Genomic DNA, 14499 nt, shown 5'->3' with positions numbered 1-14499 from the left:
AAAAAAAAAAAAAAAAAAAAAAAAAAAAAAAAAAAAAAAAAAAAGAAAGAAAAACTCTATGTCTGCTATAGTAAAAATACAAAAATTAGCCAGGCGTGGTGGCACACACATGTAGTTCCAGCTACTCGGGAGGCTGAGGCATAATAATTGCTTGAACCTGGGCACTTCAGCCTGGGCACAGAGTGACACTCTTTCTCCAAAAAAAAAAAAAAGAAAAAAAAAAATGGCCGGGTGCAGTGGCTCACATTTGTAATCCCAGCACTTTGGGAGGCTGAGGCGGGCAGCTCACTTGAAGCCAGGAGTTCGAGACCAGCCTGGGCAACACAGTGAAAACCCATCTCTACAAAAAATTAGCCAGGCGTGGCAGCTTCACACAGGTGGCCCTGAGGGCTCAGACTGCCCGAGGTACATCTGGGTCATTGCACAGCCTCCTTGAGACAAGGGGGAGGCTGGCAGTGGCTATGGGCAGGCAGCCTCCCCACCTCCAGCTGTCCCTGCACCAGTCCGTGTCAATCACTGGGCTCACTTCACCTCTCTGGTAAATCAAGCCTGAGGCGGGACCTTCAGACCGTCTCCAGCCCTGGGCATCCTCGACACCTCTACTGCTACTCCGGCTGCATCCACCTGGGGTTCTCCCATCCCTAGTCAGGAATCTTGTATCTCCCTGTGCCCCCAAGGTGGGTCCGGTTAGGCCCCTCTGGTGGCTCCTCTGTGCCCTGAGCAAACTCTTCCTGCCCCTATGACCTCGTCTCACTCCATCCCCTAAACTCCAGTCACAGCTGGCCCAGGGCTGGCCACTGCCAGAAGGACTGGGCCCAGGTGGTCAGGATGGGCTTCTTGGAGGTGGGGACATAAAAGCCAAGCCCCAAAAGACGTGAAGGAGCTGGTGAGGGAGGGTCTGGGATCCAGCGTCTCCCCAGGCAGTGGAGTGTCCTCTGGACATATCTGCATGTGGGAATGCGGTTTGGAGGGCAGCGGAGCATTCTCAAGGATGCATGGGCCGCTCCTTAGCCAGGCTCCATGCCCCTGCCCACCAGGGCTCTGGGTGCTCTGGGCTGGTGTCACTGGAGTGGAAGCAGGGGCACGTACCGTTGGGTGTGGCGAACTGGATGAGGACGCTGTTGCAGCCCAGGGTGATGATGAAGGACTGCTTGCCCACGCGGCTACACTCTGTCTCTCGGGACACCGAGCACTTAAAGACACATACATCTTCATCTATGAGAGAAGATAGGCTGGCGTGAGCAGTACAGCCCTGTCGGCTGCCTTCTTTTGATCCCGGGTCCCTGACGCCCTCCTGCTGCCTGCCGTTGGTGCCCCCAGATTCTTCCAGAGTGCCACAAAACCACCCTGGCAGCATTGCCGGGTGCGCTGCCTGCCCAGCCCACATTGAGGACAAGGGAGCGGCTGATCAGACAGCAGGGATACAGTCTGTGTCCTCAGGATGACCAGGGCTGAGACAGGGAGACGGTGAACACTGAGGTGGGCAGACAGGGCCACCAGGCACGGTGCCAACGCACAGGGCCTCAGAGCTGGAGCTGCCTCTGCTCCACTCGGCTGAGCCCTTCCGTTCTTGGATGGGTGCAGTGCAGTGACTGCATGGGGCCAGTGTAGCCAGACCGCCGGGTTCACACCCCACCCATGCCATTTGTTCACTGTGACACAGGCAGGTCCCTCAGCCTCTCTGGAACTCGGGTTCTCACCGTCAGATGGGGCTAATGGCGGGGCAGCTGTCTAGTGAATTACGACACTGTCTCCCTGTACCCATCATGATAGCTGTTACTAGTCATTCATTCCACAAACCTGTGGCCACTCCACTCCAGCCAAATGGTGAAACTTAGCGATGCCAGGAACGGGCCGGCCCAATCAGGCACTGTGCCCCTGCCCGCCATACTACAGTGGGACAGGTGCATCATCTGTAGTATTCTTGGCAAAAATGTTTGACCTAGTCCCATCTTCAAGGGACAACAGAAAACGACAGGTTGTTGGGCAGGCTACAGGACAACCAGGCTGGTCTCCTCAAACAGGCCAGTGTCAGGAAAGACCAAAATGGTGGGAGCTATTCCAGAGTACAGGAGACAAGAAAGGGGGGAGTGCCCAATGCGATGCAAAGTGGGACCCTGGGCTGAAGCCGCAAATGTTTTAAAAAGTTATAAAGGACAACTGGGGAGATCGGACCCACACCTCTAATCCCAGCACTTTGGGAGGCCAAGGCAGGAGGATCACTTGAACCCAGGAGTTGGAGATCAGACTGGGCAGCATAGCAAGACCCTGTCTACAAAAAAATTTTAAAATTAGGCAAGCGTGGTGGCGTGTGCCTGTTGTCTTAGGGACTCAGGAGGCCGAGATAGAAGGATCACTTGAGCCTGGGAGGTTGAGACTGCAGTGAGCCATGACTGTGCCACTGCATTCCAGCCTGGTGGACAGAGCAAGACCCTGTCTCAAAAAAATAAATAAAGGACAACTGGGGAGCTGGACAGAGTAGCCCCCACCTGTGGTCCCAGCTACTTGGGAGGCTGAGGTGGGAGGATTGCTTGAGCCCAGGAGGTTGAGGCTGCAGTGAGCTATGACGGTGCCACTGTACTCTATCTAGTCTGGGCAACAGAAGTGAGATCCTACTTAAAATAAAAAAAAAAAAAAAAAAAAAAGACAACTAGGAAAATGTGAGTGTGGAATACATATGCCATAATTTTAAGTTACTTGGATGTGACAATGGCATTGTGGTTTTGTAGAAAAATGCCTTTGTTCTTAGAAAACATATGTGGAAGGATTTATGGCAAATTCCCATGACATCAGCAGCTTGCTTTTCAATAGCCCATCACAACAACAACGTGAGTGCAAATGTGGCAAAAGTGTTCCCAATCACCCTGAATAGCCAAAACAATCTTGAAAAAGAATGAAGCTGGAGGATTCCCATGTCTCAATTTCAAATTTTACTATGAAGGTACAGTAATATAAACAGTGTAGTGGTACTGGCAAAAGAATGGAGACACAGATCAATGGAACAGAATCAGAGTCCAGAAATAAACCCTTACACTTATCCTCAATTGATTTTTGACAAAGATTCCAAGAACATTCAATGGGGAAAGAATAGTGCCTTCAATAAACACTGCTAAGAAAACTGGATAACCACAGAGAAAAGAATGAAGTTAAACTCCTACCTCACACCATATACAAATAAAACAGAACTCAAATGGAGCAATGACCTAAACATAAGAGCTAAAACTAGAAAACTCTTAGGAGAACTATTTGCAAATCATCTATTGCTAAGTATTTAGTGTCCAGAATATATAAAAAAACTCTTTTAGGGTCAGGCCTGGTGGCTAACACCTGTAATCCCAGTATTGTGGGAGGCGGGCAGATCACTAGAACCCAGGAGTTTAAGACCAGCCTGGGCAACATGGTGAAATCCCGTCTCTACTAAAAATATATAAATATTAAGTCAGGTGTAGTGGTGTGTGCCTATAGTCCCAACTACTTGGGAGGCTGAGGTGGGAGAATCACCTGAGCCCAGGAAGTTGACACTGCAGCAAGCAGAGATGGCAACACTGCACTCTAGACTGGGTGACAAGAATAAGACCCTGTCTCAAAAAAAAAAAAAAAAAAAAAAAAGGTTGGGCACGGTGGCTCACACCTGTAATCCCAGCACTTTGGGAGGCCAAGGTGGGTGGATCACGAGGTCAGGAGATTGAGATCATCCTGGCTAACACGGTGAAATCCTGTCTCTACTAAAAATACAAAAAAATAATAAAATAAAATAAAATAAAATAAAATAAAATAAAATTGGCTGGGCACGGTGGCTCATGCGTGTAATCCCAGCATTTTGGGAGGCCAAGGCAGGCGGATCACGAGATCGAGACCATCCTGGCTAACACGGTGAAACCCTGTCTCTACTAAAAATACAAAAAATTAGCTGGGTGTGGTGGCGGGTGCCTGTAGTCCCAGCTACTTGGGAGGCTGAGGCAGGAGAATCATTTGAACCTGGGAGGCGGAGCTTGCAGTGAGCCGAGAGCACGCCACTGCACTCCAGTCTGGGTGACAAAGCGAGACTCTGTCTCAAAACAAACAAACAAAAAAGCAAAAACAAACAAAAAATTAGCCAGGCATGGTGGCAGGCGCCTGTAGTCCCAGCTACTCAGAAGGCTGAGGCAGGAGAATGGCATGAACCCAAGAGGTGGAGCTTGCAGTGAGCGAAGATCACGCCACTGCACTGCAGCCTGGGCAACAGAGCAAGACTCCATCTCAAAAAAATAAAAATAAAAATGAAACAACAAATGTTTTTTTTTTTTTTGAGACGGAGTCTCGCTCTGTCGCCCAGGCTGCAGTGCTGTGGCCGGATCTCAGCTCACTGCAAGCTCTGCTTCCCGGGTTTACGCCATTCTCCTGCCTCAGCCTCCCAAGTAGCTGGGACTACAGGCGCCCGCCACCTCACCCGGCTAGTTTTTTGTATTTTTAGTAGAGACAGGGTTTCACCGAGTTAGCCAGGATGGTCTCGATCTCCTGACCTCGTGATCCACCCACCTCGGCCTCCCAAAGTGCTGGGATTACAGGCTTGAGCCACCGTGCCCAGCCACAACAATTATTTTTTTTATCTCATTTTATTATGTTTTTATTTTTTGAGATGGAGTCTCACTCCATCGCCCAGCCTGAAGTGCAGTGGCACAATCTTGGCTTGCTGTGACCTCTGCCTCCCAGATTCTAGGGATTCTCCTGCTTCAGCCTCCCGAGTAGTGGGGGAACTACAGGTGTGCGCCACCACATCCAGCTTATTTTTGTACGGTCAGGCTGGTTTCGAGCTCCTGAGCTCAAGTGATCTGTCTGCCTCAGCATCCCAAGGTGCTGGGATTACAGAGGTGAGCCACTGTGCCTGGCCTAAATATTTTTTTGAGACAGATACTTGATCTGTTACCCAGGCTGGAGTGCAGCAGCACTATCTTGGCTCACTGCAACCTCCGCCTCCTGAGTAGCTGGGTTCAAGTGATTCTTGTGCCTCAGCCTCCTGAGTAGCTGGGATTACAGACATGCATCATCACACCCACTAATTTTTGTATTTTTGGTAGAGATGGGGTTTTGTCGTGTTGGCCAGGCTGGTCTTGAAGTCCTAGCCTCATGTGATCTGTCTGCCTCGGCATCTCAAACTGCTGGGATTACAGGCATGAGCCACTGGGCTGGGCCAAGAACTTTTTTAACTCAACAACAAAGAGATAGCCAGGGCTGGGCACAGGCTCATGCCTGTAATCCCAGCACTTTGGGAGGCCAAGATGGGAGGATAACTTGAGGCCAGGAGTTCAACCTCAGCCTGGGCAACACAGCAAGACCCCATATCTACAAAAAAAATAAAATTAGCTGGGGATGGTGGTGCATGCCTGAGATCCCAGATACGCAAGAGGCTGAGATGGAAGGATTGCTTGAGCCTGGGAGCTCAAGGCTACAGTGAGCTATGATTCCGCCTGTGAACAGCCACTGCACTCCAGCCTGGGCAACATAGCAAGACTCCATCTCTTTAAAAAAGCAAAAACAAATGCCAGGCGCGGTGGCTCACGCCTGTAATCCCAGCACTTTGGGAAGCCTAGGCGGGCAGTTTACGAGGTCAGGAGATCGAGACCATCCTGGCTAACATGGTGAAACCCCATCTCTACTAAAAATACAAAAAAATTAGCCGGGCGTGGAGGCGTGCGCCTGTAGTCCCAGTTGCTGGGGAGACTGAGGCAGGAGAATGGCGTGAACCCAGGAGGCGGAGCCGGCAGTGAGCTGAGATCGCACCACTGCACTCCAGCTTGGGTGACAGAGCAAGACTTCATCTCAAAACAAACAAACAAACAAACAGCTGGCCAAGCGCAGTGGCTCATGCTTGTAATCCCAGCACTTTGGAAGGCAGAGGCAGGGAGATCATCTGAGGTCAGGAGCTCAAGACCAGCATGGCCAACACGGAGAAACGCCATCTCTACTGAAAACACAAAAATTAGCCAGACGTGATGGCGCGTGCCTGTAGTCCCGGCTACTCAGGAGGCTGAGGCAGGCAGAATTGCTTGAATCAGGGAGGTGGAGGTTGCAGTGAGCTGAGATAGCACCACTGCACTTTAGCTTGGGCAACAGAGCAAAGACTCCGTTTCAAAAAAAAAAAAAAAAAAAAAGGCCAGGCACGGTGGCTCACGCCTGTAATCCCAGCACTTTGGGAGGCCGAGGCGGACGGATCACGAGGTCAGGAGATCAAGACTATCCTGGCTAACACCGTGAAACCCCGTCTCTACTAAAAATAAAAAAAATTAGCCAGGGGTGGTGGCAGGCGCCTGTAGTCCCAGCTACTCGGAAGGTTGAGCCAGGAGAATGGCGTGAACCCGGGAGGCGGAGCTTGTAGTGAGCCGAGATCGTGCCACTGCACTCCAGCCCAGGCGACAGAGCGGGACTCCGTCTCAAAACAAAAACAAAACAAAACAAAACAAAACCAACAGATACTCGTATGCAAGCATTCATAGCAGTACTTATTCACGACAGACAAAAGATAGAAATACAACCCAAATGCCCATAAACTGACAAACAGATAAAACACGGTTTATTATAAAATGAAACATTATTCAGCCATAAAAATAAAGGAAGCACTGAGCCATGCTACAACACGCATGAATATCAGAAACATCACACCGAAAGAAGCCAGACACAAATGATTCTATTTGTATGAAATATTCACAGAAGGCACGGTGCTGGTGGCTGAGAGCTAGGAGAAGGCAGGAATGGGGAGCAACTGCTTAACGGATGTGGGGTCTCCTTTTGGGGTGATGACAATATTTTGGGAGTAGACAGAGGCGATTGTTATGCAACATTGTAAAAGAGTTGATTTCATGTTATAAAATAACAGCTCTTGACCTCCCAGGCTCAAGTCATCCTCCCACCTCAGCCTCCCGGGTAGCTGGAACCTCACGCGCATGTCACCACCCCTGACTAATTTTGTTTATTTTTTTGTAGAGATGAGGTTCTTACTATGTTGCCCAGGCTGGTCTGAAACTCCTGGGATTCATGTGATCCTCCCACCTTGGCCTCCAAAGTGTTGGGATTACAGGTGTGATTTTGCTTCAATAGAAGAAGAAAAATGGGCCAGTGTGCTAGCTCACGCCTATAATTCCAGCACTTTGGGAGGTGGGCAGATCACTTGAACCCAGGAGTTTGAGACACGCCTGTCCAACATGGCAAAACCCCGTCTCCACTAAAAATACAAAAATTACAAGGCATGGTGGTGGGTGCCTATAATCCCAGCTACTCAGGAGGCTGAGGCAGGAGAATTGCCCTGGGAGGCAGAGGTTGCAGTGAGCCGAGATGGCACCACTTCACTCCAGCCTTGGGCGACAGAGCAAGACTCCGTCTCAAAAAAAAAAAAAAAAAAAAAAGAAAAAGAAAAAGAAAAAGAAACAGAAAACTTCCTAACTGACAAGTCCAGGTATGAGGGCCTGCAGATATGAGACCTGCAGGGCAGCTCCCCGGCCACACCCAGCCAGTCCTGCCAGACTCTCTCGCCAGGTGCCGCCCTCCTGAGACGGCAGGGCATGGGGGAACCTCCTGAGCCCCTGCCAGGAGGAGGGTGTCAGCAGGCCACTGCCCCAGACTCACAGCCTCACCACACCCACAGGGGCCCCAAGAGAAGGTGCTCCCAGCTGTAAGTGGGTCCCAGGAAGGCACATCCAACCTTGGCAAGGTGCCCACATTCATACCCGTCCTGGGGCAGGAGATACTGTCGATCTGTTGGCCATGCCTGGGCGACAGCAAGTGGGCGCAGGGAGGCCTGTTTACCAAGCAGCCTGGCAACCCAACCAGTTGCCTGAGGCGCCCCTCTCTGACCTGGCGCCAGGCAGGCAACTACAGGACCTGTGGCCAAGTGAAGCCTGGCTGTGCCCAGCCAGGGCTGGGGCTGGGCTTGGGCCAAAGACGCCGGGGCTGAGGGCAAGTGGATCGCTTCATCACAGCAGCAGCTGCTGAAGCCCACAGAGCCAGCAGCTTCTCAAAGTCACAGCTCTTCCCCAGGTTAGTCTCTGGCACACAGAAGACACCTGGGAAATACTGACAAACCAAAAAAAAAAGAAAAAAGAAAAACAACAAGCTAGACCATGTTCCTCCCTTTGCTGGGGAGACACCCGAACTTCTGAGCTCTGTGCCCATCATTCCTCATGGCTGTCCCCACCTTGGGCCCCCCTCCAGCAGACATACTCAGCCCTCTAGTCCCTACATGGGCCAGGCCCCAGGCCCCTGCACATGCCGTTCCCACTTTCTCCCTTCCTCTCCCCTCCCTCTGCTACTATGGGCCCAGCGGGCCATTGCACACCTGGCCCAGGGTCACCTGTGAGCAGGCAGAGAATGCACAGCCTGTCTCCTGGCTCGAGAACGGCACCCCAGGAGGAGGGCAGGAGGGAGCCTTGGGGCCCGGGACGCACAGGGGTCTGGATCCAGCAGTGGCGATTCAGTGCCCACCACAGATGCAGCCCTGCCCATGGGAAACTCACTGGTGGCATCCTCTCAAGGCCAGTAACCACCTCCCAAAGCAGCCATTCTGCTGGGGAGGAGCAGTATGGGAACTGGGGAAGGGGGCAGGACCCCAGGATTCAGAAAGGCCCTCTGTGTTGGCCTCTAGAGACTAATCTAAAAAGCACCACTGTGGCCGCATCACCCGGCGCACGTTGGGGACTGTGTGCACGTGGCCAGGAGAGGTAGGGGACAGGCTGCAGGGCTAGCAGGCAAGGGTGACCAAAAAGCAGACTCTGGAGCCAGGAGGCTGTGGTGACTTCAGGCCAATTGAGGCTAGGCCACAGCTGGGGTATGTGTTTTTTTTTTTTTTTTTTGAGACGGAGTCTTGCTCTGTCGCCCAGGCTGGAGTGCAGTGGCCGGATCTCGGCTCACTGCAAGCTCCGCCTCCCGGGTTTACGCCATTCTCCTGCCTCAGCCTCTCGAGTAGCTGGGACTACAGGCGCCCGCCACCTCGCCCGGCTAGTTTTTTGTATTTTTTAGTAGAGATGGGGTTTCACCGTGTTAGCCAGGATGGTCTCGATTTCCTGACCTCGTGATCCGCCCGTCTCGGCCTCCCAAAGTGCTGGGATTACAGGCTTGAGCCACCGCACCCGGCCTTTTTTTTTTTTTTTTTTTTTTTTTTTTTTTTTTGAGAAGACGTCTCACTCTGTCACCCAGGCTGGAGTGCAATGGCACAATCTCAGCTTGCCACAACCTCCATCTCTCAGGTTCCAGTGATTCTCCTGCCTCAGCCTCCCGAGTAGCTGGGATTACAGGCGTGCACCACCACACCCGGCTAATTTTTGTATTTTTAGTAGAGACAGGGTTTCACCATGTTGACCAGGCTGATTTCGAACTCCTGATCTCAGGTGATTCACCCACCTCGTCCTCCCAAAGTGCCGAGATCACAGGTGTTAGCCACCGTGCCTGGCCCAGAGCTAGGATTTTTTTACCCTGCAGTAAAAGGAACGGGACTGGGATCTCCTGGTGGAGTCTCCAATGGGGAACGTGAAGAACACGAACCTGGACTGAGTGTTATGCTTTGGCCACTCCTGGACCCACCCTGTGGCTACTCGCTGGCCTGCCACGCTTACTCGGCCCTGATGAAGCTGTGGGGCCAAGGGAGGAGGGGCTGGAATTGCAGGGAAGGGGGTAGAAAAACTGCCCCATCTTTGAGGCAGCCTTTCTTGCTCCCCAGGAAGCAGCCCCCCACCATGTGAATCCAGGTCACAAACCCCCAGTTGCCATGAGCCAGGCCTGCCCACACCCTGCGGAGGCTGGGATGTCACATGATGTAAGAGTGACAACACTCTAAGGGCCAGGCTCTGTTCCAGTGCCTTATGTCTAACCCGTTTCCTCTTCTCATCACCCCTGGGAGTATCTACTCTCACTATGCCCTTATTTGCTCAGAGAGGTTAAGTATCTCGCTCAAGGTCACACAGCAAGAGTGGCCAAGGTGACTGGCACTGGCATCCCCATTCCTCACCAATGCACCAGCCGACATCTCTGCGCTTCCTAGAGCAGGGTTTGGCTGACTTTCTGTGTAAAGGACCAGACAGTAAATATTGTGTGCTTCCTGGGGAATCTGATCTCTGCTACAATGATTCTATTCTGCCTTGCAGCAGACAATATGTAAACAAATGAGCATGGCTGTGTGCCCATAAAGCTTTATTTGCAAAACCCAGCAGGATTACAAGTGCAGAGCAGAGGCTGGATCCTCAGCGTCCTCGCCACCCACTTCCTTATTTGCTCACCAGGCAGTGGGCAATGGAGACACGCTCCCCATCCTAGAGGCGGTGAGGACAGCCGAGTGGCAGACTGACAGGGATCCCCAGGCGGTGGACTCTGTAGGTGGCACCTGACCCAGCCTGGGAAGGAGACTGGGGACAGATCTGCCAGTGAGGGGAAGAGCACAGGGAAGACAGGGAAACAGGGGTGGCAAAGACAGTGTGCAGTGAGCCCTGGGATGTTGCTGGGACAGACCCCCGTGCAAGGTGGGTTGATGTGGGTAGGGGCACTGTGGAGGGACCGCAAGAGGCCCCAATGGATTGGTGGCTCAGCTCTGGGCAGCACTGGGAGGGACCTTGCGCAGGGTGGGGAGAGACCCACCGCCACACAGGATGAGGCAGGAGCCAAGGGCTAGGGCTGGCCAGGCAGGAGGCAATGGGGGTGAGGAAGAGAGCAGCTCTTGGGGGAGCAGCTGCTGTTCCCCACCTGCCTTAGAGTCAGCACCCTGCACATCCCCTCCTTATTGGCCTCCCAAGGTAGCACAATCTGGGGGACTCTAAGGTACGACGACTCCCTAGCCCCAGACTTGAAAAAAATGCACTAGAGAATGGTGGGCGGGGCAGCAGCAGCTCCACGGCAGCCCTGGGTCCCATCCAGCATGCAGGAGGGTCTTGGAAGAACAGGGAGACGTCGCTCAAAGGTCTCACTGAGCAGATGGTCCCGGGGGACGTACCAAGCCTCAGTCATCTCCCAGTCCACCCTTCAAGCCGCACAGTGTCTAACACAACCCGCCTGCTGTGTTCTTGCCTCACACTGCCCCATGGTTCCCCAGCACCTTCTGGAACCAGCCCTCTGCCAGTGTCCGCAGTCTCACTGCTGCCCCCTGGGTCACTCCAGCCAAACCCTGCTGGCCTTCAACACTCCCTCCCAGTCAAGATCATGGGCAGAGGTTCTCTCTGGCCTCTGATGATCCTTAGAGATTACCCTCCCGCCTTCCCCTGCTTCCCTGTCACCTCCTCCTAGAGGTCCTCCAGCATTTTCCAGACAAGCCCTCATTGCCTGGCAGCTCCTTATTTAATGCCTACCTGACAGCCCCACAAAGCGCAGATGCAGGGCTCTGGGCATGACCCACACAGTACCTAGCACACAAGGGGCACTCATGGGTACCAACCAGAATGCCCTCCCCGGGATAGGGGTAGGGGAGGCCCAGCCTCTTCCCTCAGCACAGGGAGCAGTGGGTGCAGGGGTCCAGGTGTCTAGGTCAGAATGCTAGCCTGCCCTCACCGTGAGCACGGCCTTGACTGGGGAAGTGGATTCACCATGCAGAGATGTTTAGCATCAGGTGGCCACACAGCAGCACTGTCTATTCACCTCCTGCCCCTCCCCCTTGCTTCCAGAAAGCAATGGAACAAGCAGGGGATCCTTGGGCCCCTGAGGCTCGTTAGACCTGGGTCAGGGGGACCTGGAGTCCCTTAGAACTTCCCATCCCTAGGCTGGGCACAGTGGTTTGCACCTGTAATCCCAGCACTTTGGGAGGCCAAGCCACGTGGATCGCTTGAGGCTAGGAGTTTGAGACTACTCCGGCCAACATGGTGAAACCTCATCTGTACCAAAAATACAAAAATCAGCCAGGAGTGGTGGTGGGCGCCTGTAATCCCAGCTACTTGGGAGGCTGAGGCAGGAGAATAATCTGAACCTGGGAGGTGGAGGTTGCAGTGAGCAGAAATCATGCCACTGCACTCCAGCCTGGGTGACAGAGCAAGACTCTCTCTCAAAAAGAAAAAAAAAAGAGAACCTCCCATGCCATCGTGACATCAGGGCCACATTCTTTGGCAGACAGAGAACAAGGAGGCCGGCTGGGAACAGTGGCTCATGCCTGTAATCCTAACACTTTGGAAAGCCGAGGCGGGAGGATCACTTGAGCCCAGGAGTTTGAGATCAGCCTGGGCAACATAGTGAGACCCCATCTCCTACAAATAATAATAAAAAAATAAGCTGAGCATGGTGGTGTGCACCTGTAGTCCCAACCATGTGAGAAGCTGCAGAAGAAAAATCCCTTGAGCCTGGGAGGTCAAGGCTGCAGTGAGCTGAGATTGTGCCACTGTACTCCAGCCTGGGCGACAGAGTGAGACCTTATTTTTTTTTTTTTTTTTTTTTTTTGAGACGGAGTCTCGCTGTGTCACCCAGGCTGGAGTGCAGTGGCGCGATCTCGGCTCACTGCAAGCTCCGCCTCCCGGGTTTACGCCATTCTCCTGCCTCAGCCTCCGAGTAGCTGGGACTACAGGCGCCCGCCACCACGCCCGGCTAGTTTTTTGTATTTTTAGTAGAGACGGGGTTTCACCATGTTAGCCAGGGTGGTCTCGATCTCCTGACCTCGTGATCCACCCGCCTCGGCCTCCCAAAGTGCTGGGATTACAGGGTTGAGCCACCGCGCCCGGCCAAGACCCTATTTCAAGAAAAAAAAAAAAAAGAGAGAGAGAGAGAAAAAAACACAAGGAGGTGGAGGGCAAGAAGAAAAGCAGCAGCACCAGCTGGGGGGAGAAAGGCCACATTTCAAGCTCTTGCATCTCCAGGGGGAACACAACTGTAGCCACCAAATGGAGGCATAATTAAAGCTATTTATCTCAGCAGACCTGGGGCGGGGGAGTAGCTGGTGGCTGTAGAAGCCGTCGTCCAAATGGTACATCTTTTATTAAATCGCCTCCTGCTGCTAAAGATGACATGGGCTCTTCACCTTCCAGAGGAAAATATTCCCGATCAAAGGAGCAGAGTTAGGTAAAAAGAGGGAGACCCCCCGCCCCTCCGCGGCCAACTCCCATCCCACAGGCACAGAAAAAAATATGCTTTCCGAAGCCCACTCGGCTGGCATCTCTTTGCTCAGCCTGCTCCGCCCGGACCACACGCAGGCACAGAGGACCTGGCGGTGAACCAGAGAGCCACCCCCGGCCCTCCCATGATGGGAGTCCACAGTGGGAGGCAGACAGCACCCAGCAGGGCAGTGAGGAGACGGACAACAGAAACTGGCAGTAAGTGCTGAAAGGAGGGAAAGCACGGGAGCTGACGCACGCGGACCGGGCCCAATTCAGATTCCAGGCAGACTGGGGAGGAGGCGACACCTGAGCCAGGCCCCACTGCCCTGGCGGCGGTGACCTTGTTTCCACACTGTGGGCACCAGAAGCTTCCCCCGGTCCTGTGTGGCTTGGCGCCCATGTGCCCAAGAGGCAGCAGAGATGACCCAGCAGGGAGGGACTGAAAGGATAAAGGATGGGCTTTGGCATCAAGGAGGACGTGGGTTTATCAGGGAGGGGCTGGGTTCAGGGCCGAACCCTCTGTTCTCCAGCCCTGACCTCGGCTTCCTCATCTATCCAACGGCCACCCTGACACATCCCAAAAGGGTGAGGTGACATAACCCATGTGGAGGGCCTGGCAGCCCGGCCCCAGGGCACCATCCTGGAACTTCACTAGGTCAGAGCCCATGTGCAGCAGAGCCCCGCAGGGCTTGGATCCCCTGAACTAGCAGCTGCCTTCACCCCTGGCCTCAGGAGCCCCATCTATAAAATGGGCACAATGGCCGGGCGCGGTGGCTCACGCCTGTAATCCCAGCCCTTTGGGAGGCCAAGTCAGGCAGCTCACAAGGTCAGGAGATCAAGACCATCCTGGCTAACACGGTGAAACCCCATTTCTACTAAAAATACAAAAAAATTAGCTGGGCATGGTGGCGGGCACCTGTAGCTACTCAGGAGGCTGAGGCAGGAGAATCGCTTGAACCAAGAAGGCAGAGGTTGCAGTGAGCAGAGATTGTGCCATAGCACTCCAGCCTGTGGAACAAAAGCAAAACTCTGCCTCAAAAAATAAAATAAAATAGGCACAAAATAGGAATGAAAACTCCTCCCTGCAGTGAGGATTCCCAGGTAATGGAGGGAGCGGTAGGTGTTAAGTACTTCATAAACAAGAGCAGCTGCTGTTACCATCATCAGCAACAGATCAATGCCAGCCTCGGAAGAGAATCCCAAACCCCAGAACCCTAACCCGGCCTGGCCTCCCTCTCCTGCGGTAACCTGAGTCGGATCCTCCAATGTCGTCCGGAATCCCAAACCCCAGAACCCTAACCTGGCCTGGCCTCCCTTTCCTGCCGTAACCTGAGTCGGATCCTCCGATGTCGTCCTTGGAGAAGCTCTGGAGCAGTTGTTCCATGGTGCTGCCCAGCCCCGGGTATCTGAGGACCATGAGGTCACCCTGGGCTCCTCTGGCCCAACCCTGGCCTCTGGGCGAATCCCAACCCTG

At 53.3% G+C, this 14499-nt stretch overlaps 1 protein-coding gene across 2 annotated transcripts in view; it reads right to left on the bottom strand.

Annotated features, from left to right (window-relative positions):
* Nucleotides 1-14499, bottom strand: part of CARM1 (coactivator associated arginine methyltransferase 1) — a 54074-nt gene that overhangs the window by 18257 nt on the left and 21318 nt on the right. For both annotated transcript variants that reach the window (XM_025367143.1, XM_025367144.1), the window contains exon 2: nucleotides 1090-1215. In XM_025367143.1, coding sequence (XP_025222928.1) covers nucleotides 1090-1215 — 126 coding nt within the window. The remainder of the gene's footprint in view (nucleotides 1-1089; nucleotides 1216-14499) is intronic.

Source organism: Theropithecus gelada, chromosome 19 (assembly GCF_003255815.1).
Source record: "Theropithecus gelada isolate Dixy chromosome 19, Tgel_1.0, whole genome shotgun sequence".
In the NCBI taxonomy this organism is placed as follows: domain Eukaryota; kingdom Metazoa; phylum Chordata; class Mammalia; order Primates; family Cercopithecidae; genus Theropithecus; species Theropithecus gelada.
This window is presented reverse-complemented; position numbering and strand designations above follow the sequence as displayed.